Source organism: Podarcis bocagei, assembly GCF_964188305.1.
Source record: "Podarcis bocagei genome assembly, chromosome: 2".
In the NCBI taxonomy this organism is placed as follows: domain Eukaryota; kingdom Metazoa; phylum Chordata; class Lepidosauria; order Squamata; family Lacertidae; genus Podarcis; species Podarcis bocagei.
In genome coordinates this window covers 76,553,937-76,562,319 of record NC_138126.1, presented here as the reverse complement: position 1 = coordinate 76,562,319, position 8,383 = coordinate 76,553,937, and the positions used below count along the sequence as shown (strand labels likewise).

Genomic DNA, 8,383 nt, shown 5'->3' with positions numbered 1-8,383 from the left:
GTACCGCTGCGGCGGGAAGGTAAACAGCGTTTCCTTGAGCTCTGATTTCTGTCATTGTGTTCCATTGTGCCAGAAGCGGTTTAGTCATGCTGGCCACATGACCAGTACAGCTGTCTGTGGACAAACGCCGGCTCCCTTGGCCTTAAGTGAGATGAGCACCACAACCCCATAGTCGCCTTTGACTGGACTTAACCATCCAGGGGTCCTTTACCTTTACCTTTTGTTTGCATACACAGCAAAGAGGGAGCAAACAACAATAGTTCGAAAACTTAAAAAAAAAAAACAGTAAAAAACATAGTTGCCAACAGGCATGGAAAAATAAAAGGTCTGCACCTGGTACAGTACTGGAAAGATTCTAACATAGGTGAGTCTTGCAGGGGAAGACCATTAAAAACTATCCATTGCCAACAGATGGTTCAGGATGCTTTACTACTAGAGGCAAAATAGAAAATGCCGCCCCCTGGATGAGGGAATGAGCGATGCGCTCCTCTGAGGTCAAATCTGCTGCCCCTCCCAATTGCCTGATGACTGCCACCCTGAGGCCACTGCCTCATAATGCCTCATGGGTTGGCTAACCCTGCCACTGCCACAAAGAAGACCTTTTCTTCACCCACCTCACACCAATAAGCAGTTGGGGACAGTGGTAGAGAAGGGCTCCAGTTTTAAAATCCAGGCAGTCAAATGTGGGGAGAAATGATCTTATGGGTATCCTGCCCCCAAGCAACTTAGGGCTTTGAAGATTAATACTAGCACTCTGAACTGGACCAGGAAACTGGAATACAGAAAATAATTATTTCTAGAGTGTACAAGTTATTACTAGAATGGGAGACAAAAAGTGAACTGGAAAAATAAGCTATTGGGCAAGGGATATAGGACATAATATAGAATTCAGTGCATGTGAGAAATTATGGAATAAAGACTTAAAATTTACAGCATGTTACAATTTTATGAAAATGATATATAGGTAGTATCTGACACCTAGTAAATTAGCAAAGATGTATAAGTCAGAATCAGATATTTGTTGGAAATGTAAAGAGAAAGAAGGTACTTTCTATCATATGTGGTGGACATGAAAAATGGCTAAGGGCTTCTGGGAGATGATACACAATGAAATGAAGAGGGAGGGGAAGGCTCTTTGTAAAAAGCTTTTCTTTTAGGAATTGTTTCAGATGTACCTAGAGATCGGGGGGAGGGGAATTCCTTGAAAAAAGGAAAAAAGGAAAGGAAAATCTTTTCATGTATGCAACTATGGCAGCCCAAATGGTATATGTTCAGAAATGGAAGGACGGTAAACACCCACAAAGGAGGAATGGCAGATGAAACTGATGGACTATGCAGAAATGGTAAGTTTAACTAGTAGAATAAGAGACCAGGAAGAAAGAGACTTTCAGGAACACTGGAAAAGATTTGAAATATTTAGAATATTTGAAAAAAAACTATTGTAAACCAATTAAAACTGATTAGAGAAAATTCAGAAGTATAATGCAAACTGAGATTAAAAAGGGGGAAAGAACATGAAATAACTAGAATATGCAGTGGCAAAGGGTAAATAAAATGAAACATGGAACAGGGGGAAGGGAAGTCAAGGTGAAATGTATGGTTTGTATTTTGGTGACTGTAAACGTGTACATTTTGTAAAATTGGGGGGGGGGAATTAGGGAACCACCTGGACATTCTAATTTGGGCTGATGAAGTCCTATCAGATATAACTTGATAGGATTTCCATTGAATAGCAACAATTGCTCATTATGACCATGATGTCAAGATTGATGTGGTTTTGCGATTTTGAGGAGGGTGGAGATTCTGCACATACTGACAGCTATCTTTTTTTCCGTTGTTACACATATAAATATTCAGCTTGCAAAGGAGCAACAAGCAGTAAGGATTGTTGTAGTGCCTAATAACCAAAAGGACGATGCCCGTGTTTCTGAAAGCAATCCTGGCAATCTGCTTGTTGGTAGAAATTGTCTCTACCACTCCATTAAGACAACCAGAACAGATAGATGACATAAAATTTAAAAGATATGTTGCAAACTTAAACGCCAGCCTTCGTCCAGCATGTGAGAGCTTACAGGTAAGTCAAATATCATATTTCTTTTTATTGTCATGTCACATTGTCATTGTTATGTATTGTGGCCAATTTATTGCTTATTGAACAATCACAAAGAAGGCAAGGAGGATGTTTTGTTATTAAACCAACTTCCGTGGGCAAAATGTGCTAACTTCTTTTCTCTCTCTCTCTCTCAAAATGTGCTAAGAAGAAGAGGAGAAGAGGGTTGTACTTTTTTACACAACATAAATGGTTCAATAGGATGTATCACTTTACTCAATATTCAGATTCATTCATTGGAAGCATAAGTGTTTTATCTTTCTAGGAAACCTTTAACAGCAGCATGTTGATGATGCTACTGATTCAGAATCTTTAGCATGATTGCCACTTCAAAAAAGAAATATATTATTATTTCGCAAGTGTATAGGTACTAGACAAAATCTTCATTATCTTATTAATTCTAAACCACATCAGAACTTTCCTTTCATTCAACAATGATTTCAGTAATTATTCATTGATGTATGCTACTTTGAGCTCTTTGCAGAAAGGTAGGATAGAAAGTGTAATAAGTAAATAACTATTGGATACAAAATGTGCTGCTGAAAGCTTAAGATATTTGCGAGTTGCTGTTAGTAGACCGGGCTAGTATATAATCTAGAATCATAAGCATTAATATAAGCAGAAACCAGTAACAATGATTTAGTGAATATGTTCTCAGCACAATGAGACAACAAGAAAATCCCAGAGTAATCTCCTTTCTTTGTAAAATCTAGAACTGAAAGTTATAGGTCACACATTCTGCTCTGCCCAGAGACCACAATCCAGAGATATGATGCTGAAATCCATGGCTCTAAAGTATCTTAGAGCAACTGGCACAATACACACAATACTGGTCAACCTATTACCCTTTTAACCATGTTTCCTCATGCTGGTAGGCTTCTGTCCATGAAATATATAGGAACAGGCTGCCTGTAGTAGATTGTTTTCACAAATGGATTCAGGTTTCTTCTATATGAGGGCAAATGTGTTCCCCTCACTCAGTTCAGCTTGCATGGTTTACAGTTTTAGGCTGTTTAAAAAAGTCTTCCTGAAGTCCTTTGCAGAACATCATTTTTTCAGGAACACCCAGCCTGGTATCTTTGGCAAGCCTACAAATGAGCCATGATGCTGGCAATTGGTTGTCCCCAACATCTGCTAATCGCACACATGCTGCCTTTGCAGGTGAAGACTTCATGTTGAATTACTGTAGCCATTGAGAAACTCTTTCTCATTGAATCAGTCTAGTCCATGTTTGAAGAAGACCATGCACTTCCTCTAAAATGGAAATGAGAGAGGGGGCAGGAAACAGTTGCCCAAGGTCTAGCCAGCGAGTCAGGACTCGCTTGCCAAAGTTTCCTTCCTTAACCAATTTATTGCCTTTTGTCTTACAGAATTCATCTTGTGGTAATGAAGAAATAAGAAAGATTCGCTTTGAACCTAATGCTGAGAAAATTGTAAGTGAAAAGTTTATGTCCTTAACCCAAAATGAAAGTGTTTAGCAGCAAAAACTGAGCTGTTTGGGGCATGTGGTGGGTGGGTTGAACGGACATTTAGAAAATCTTCCGTAATTTTTAAACAGCCATGGCTACTTTATTGAGGAGTGTCCACAGCTGGCATCAAGCCATTCTTTATTCATTATTTTGAAAAGCTACAGATTGCTGTCCATATAGTCAAAACGTTTGTTGCTATGGCAGGGAAGTGGAAGGGACACTAAACTATCAGGTTGCGAAAAAGCAATTCCACTGAAAAAGTTCTCAACACTTGGGAATTGCAACACAATTTCCCAGTACAGGATAAAATATAAATTATGCATGGGAGAAAATCGCAATTTTTTCATAAATCAATATATTACTTTTTATTTAATTTTCTGCTTTCCTCAGTTATAAAGGTTTTTGGATGTGCCACTTCTCAGCCTGATACTTCATTTGATTCAGGCAGGTCTCTTCACAATACGTGATATGGTTCAGGCTCATAGAACTTTAAACCACTATGAAAAATGTGGTTGCAGAAGTTTACAAACTATGTAAGGCCTTGTTAGGGACGCGGGTGGCGCTGTGGGCTAAATCACAGAGCCTAGGACTTGCCGATCAGAAGATTGGCAGTTCAAATCCCTGTGACGGGGTGAGCTCCCATTGCTCGGTCCCTGTTCCTGCCAACCTAGCAGTTCAAAAGCATGTCAAAGTGCAAGTAGATAAATCCAGCGGGAAGGTAAACGGCGTTTCTGTGCGCTGCTCTGGTTCGCCAGAAGCAGCTTAGTCATGCTGGCCACATGACCCGGAAGCTGTACGCCGGCTCCCTTGGCCAATAAAGCGAGATGAGCGCCGCAACCCCAGAGTCGGTCACGACTGGACCTAATGGTCAGGGGCCCCTTTACCTTTACCTAATGCCTTGTTATGACCAACCAGGGGTATGTAGGAAAGGAGCCTTGCTTCTGCAAGTGTTGAGGCCTTCTCATTAAATCTTTAAGCCTGTCTCAGTCTGGAGTACAAGGAAGTACTTAGTTGGGAGAGAAACAGCAGAATCCTTGCCATGTCTATTCACAAGTTATGTAGTCCTGCTGAATTCATTAGGCTTTACCCCACTGTAAGTGTGGTTAGAATTGCAGCCTAAAGCTGTATTGTCATACACTCTTGCCTTGAAGTAAGTCCTACTGAACTCAGGAGGGCTTACTTCTTAGAAGGCATGGTTAGGATTTCAGTCTTACAATCTTGGAAGTGACATCCTTCTAGAATGACATGTGCTTTTTTTGGACTATTGTTATTACACTTCAAAGAACATGTTAAAAGACACACATGATTTTTGCAATTATGTATGCCATGCAAGTAGCTGACCAAGGGAAAAACATTGGGGATTGATCCGCTATAGCATGAAACATAAAGAAATTAGATTATACATAATGATAACGAGTAACTTGAGTCTTGAGAACATTATCTCCCTAAACAAGTAGTTCAGTTAAAAAAAGTATTGTGTCAAGTAAGAAATATGAACAAACCTTGTACTCAGTATGTATTGAAGTAGTCATTCTACATTCAACTTTGAACTTTTCTCAACAGTGTCAAACTTACAAAAACGTATTCTTGGATGTCCACTGTGCCCTCGATAGAGTTGCAAAAAGCAATCCAACTGAATGCAACAAAACTGTGTCTAAGATCCAGCCACACCCAGAGCTGTTTGACAACCAAGTGAGTATTCTCTGAAAATATGTATTTCCCATCAGTGGAAATCTTGTGAAAATCCAATCTTATCCGCTGACTCAGATCTTATCAGATGTGCAGAAAATCTGAAGAGAGATTTGCTTAACCAAACTTCGATCCAGCAGGTCAGATAGGCCTTTTGCAAGGCACAGCCGCAGAACGATGAGAGAAGCTCTCAGACCTGTGAGAATTAATCAGTACTTAAATACGATCAGAATATGGGCCAAGAAAAAGTGTGGATGAGCCTGTGGTAGAGAGAAAGTTTGCCCCTGCCCCTTTCTTTAGTTCAGAAACTATTGGGGAGGGATTCCAGTATGGGATATATTTTTACAAGCATATTTATAAATTGCTTTATCTTGACCTAAGAGATCAGCTCTAATCATCTGTCTCTAAAACAATACTACTACTACTAATCATCTTCTGAATGAGCCAAAATTCGTTCAGGCCTACCGGTACTTCTACAAATTATCGTTTTGGTAGCTTTGTACTGTTGGAGCTGTGCAGCCTTATCAACTCTCCTTTTGTCTCCCTTTAAAGACCAGCTGCACTTTACCAAATGATGACGACATGCTAATGAAGGAATTCTGCTCAAAACTGCAAAACTACGTCAGCCACTTATATGCCAAATGTGCGAAGAGCTAAAAGTGTACATCGTAAGGAGTAAGAAGATTTTTGTTTCATAGGAAACCATGGCATCTGACATTGTCCTGGAAACCAACACTTCATTTGCGTTTGTTATTCTTAATGTCTGCTATCGAAAGGGTAAATGGAATAATTAATTTCTTCAGCCAGGAAAAAAAGGAAATCAATAATAATACAAACTACCCACAGCAGTGAGCTCAAAGACCCTTTGAGCGTCATCATATGTATTTGGAGGCTGCTACTGTGGGCAAAGATGTGAGGACCAAAATCAAATCCACACCATTCGTTTAAAGTCCATGGCTTTCTTCCAAAGAATCCTGGGAACTGTAGTTTGGTAATGGGGCGGGGAGTTGTCACCTTGTGGTGGGTAAACTACAGTTCCCAAGATTATTTGGGGTCGCAAAAGAACATCTCCTTAAAAAATGACTGGAACAAAGAACAAACCCTCCAAGTGCCCTATTTTCCAGGGACATTCCTGATTTAGAGAAGCCGTCCCAGTCTCTGATTTGATCCCAGAATGTCCTGCTTTTCCTTAAGGCATCCCTATTTTCATTGGAGAAGTGTCGGAAGGTATGGAGTCTTCCGACCCCCAAACTGTCTGAAAGCAACCTGTACTGTATAGGAAAGTTTTCTTAATGTTTCATGTATTATTATATGTCGGAAGCTAGCCCAGAGTGGCTGGGGCAACCCAGTAAGATGTGTTGGGTATAAATAGTAAAATTATCTTTCTGGAATAGGACGTCCCTATTTTCATTAGAGAAATGTTGGAGGGTATGAAAGAAGAAGAAGCTCTCTCGAAGTCTGGTTGTGCCCAAGTCTGGCAGCAGCAGCCTTTAAGTGTCCATCTAGGAACTGAAGGTGGAAACAGGTTGAACCAGAAGCAACAAAATTAAGGCAAATATAGTACAGTACAGCAATATTCCTCCCTCTTATCCCACAATAGAGTCCATGGATTTAGGGCATTTTCATATGAGACACTTTTTCAGACTGCAGGCACACTGCACATTTGAGTCAGATGGCTTTCCCCAAAGTATTCTGGGAATTGTAGTTTGTTAAAAGTGCTCTGTGTGGGTTGCATTTTCTATCAAGGCATGCCTTAACATCAGCAGGGACTCCATTTTTATTTTATTTCTTAAATTTGTTGTTATATAGTTGCAACTGACGACTTTTTACAAAGCAGTAGTTTAACATGGTGCATGTGTGTATGTCACTGCTGTCTGGTTTGTTCTGCCAAGTCCTACAGAAATGGTAGCATAAATCATGGGCAGATGTGTGGTAAAGTGGTTGTCTACATCTATGCATCCATTCATAAAAATGGAGGGGTGTGTGAAAGCACTGAAATAGAGTTTATTTCCTCTTAGCAGTTTCATGACATTGGGTTGAACTTATTTATTTCTGTTCTATTTAACATATTTAATATTTTATATTATAAATATTTTCTTATCAAGATTAGAAAACAAACCTGTGCTTAAGTGATGCAATAAATGAGATATTTTGTTGAAATTAGTAACCGTAAGAGTTATGACCATTATTTAATATTTAAAACCATAGTTATATATTTTCTTGTTTGTAGTTATGTAATTGGTACTGTTGTTGTTTTCATAAACTTTCCTCATTTTGTACTGAAGAATAATTTTATACATGTTTGTACTGCAATTGCATTTATTCTGTATTTAAATTGATGTGGATTTCTTATGTGCTGTTTTTATATTAAGTTAATAATGAAAATATTTAAGTTACCAAACACACAATAAAATCTTGAGCAAGTGTTTTCCTTTGATTTTAACATATTTTAAGAATACTTGGATCGAGTCATTTGTGAAGCGGTATGAATTGGGCTTGACATTACACTTTATTGGGTAAAGCTGAACCAGCAACAAGGATTACAAACCCAATAAATTTGTTCACCTCACACTTTTCAGTGCATTTGCTCATACTTTCCTAAGCACAAAAATATGTATTTTTTAAAGAAGATTTATTGTGCTAGGGTGATGGAGTGCTTTAATTCACTGTAATTGTGCACACTTAAAATTCGAGTATTATTTTTACTAAAACGAGCCCAGGAAGGGAAATATATCTACACTAATACAAATAAGACTTCTAGAAACAGTTTAAAACAACCTTTTAAAACAGCTTAAAGCTCTTCAAAGCAATCACCTGCTCTGCAACTAAGTACTGTACTATGCACTTGAATCCCATGTGCAAAATTGTGACACTCTGGAGAATGATCACATTAAGCCTTGGCATAATCATCCTCAGTATTCCCATTTGTACAGTAAGATGGAAGGTGGACTGTGTTTTACAAGGCCTTCCATGTGCTTAATTCTGTAAATACTTACATCAAATTTGTGAATATTTGTTTCTGCTTGTGGCACATTCCTAATTGCACTGGACTCAACTTGCCATTCTCCGCTAGCCACCCTGGTCTCACCTCTGGGCCATTGCCAGGCTTCACCTC

The 8,383-nt window shown here is 39.0% G+C and overlaps 1 protein-coding gene across 2 annotated transcripts; it reads left to right on the top strand.

Annotated features, from left to right (window-relative positions):
* Nucleotides 1-566: 566 nt before the first annotated feature.
* On the top strand, nt 567-7,540 carry LOC308577328 (uncharacterized protein). 2 transcript variants are annotated; one of them, XM_081177439.1, is made up of 5 exons: nt 567-835; nt 1,858-2,074; nt 3,481-3,543; nt 5,143-5,271; nt 5,821-7,540. In XM_081177439.1, exons 2-5 carry the CDS (start codon nt 1,916-1,918, stop codon nt 5,923-5,925), a joined length of 456 nt encoding a protein of 151 aa, XP_081033565.1. In that variant the 5' UTR covers nt 567-835; nt 1,858-1,915; the 3' UTR covers nt 5,926-7,540. The 2 variants fall into 2 exon arrangements, 1 of the variants encoding a protein (XP_081033565.1); XR_014003584.1 differs by lacking the exon at nt 1,858-2,074 and having other exon boundaries at nt 573-835.
* Nucleotides 7,541-8,383: the final 843 nt, after the last annotated feature.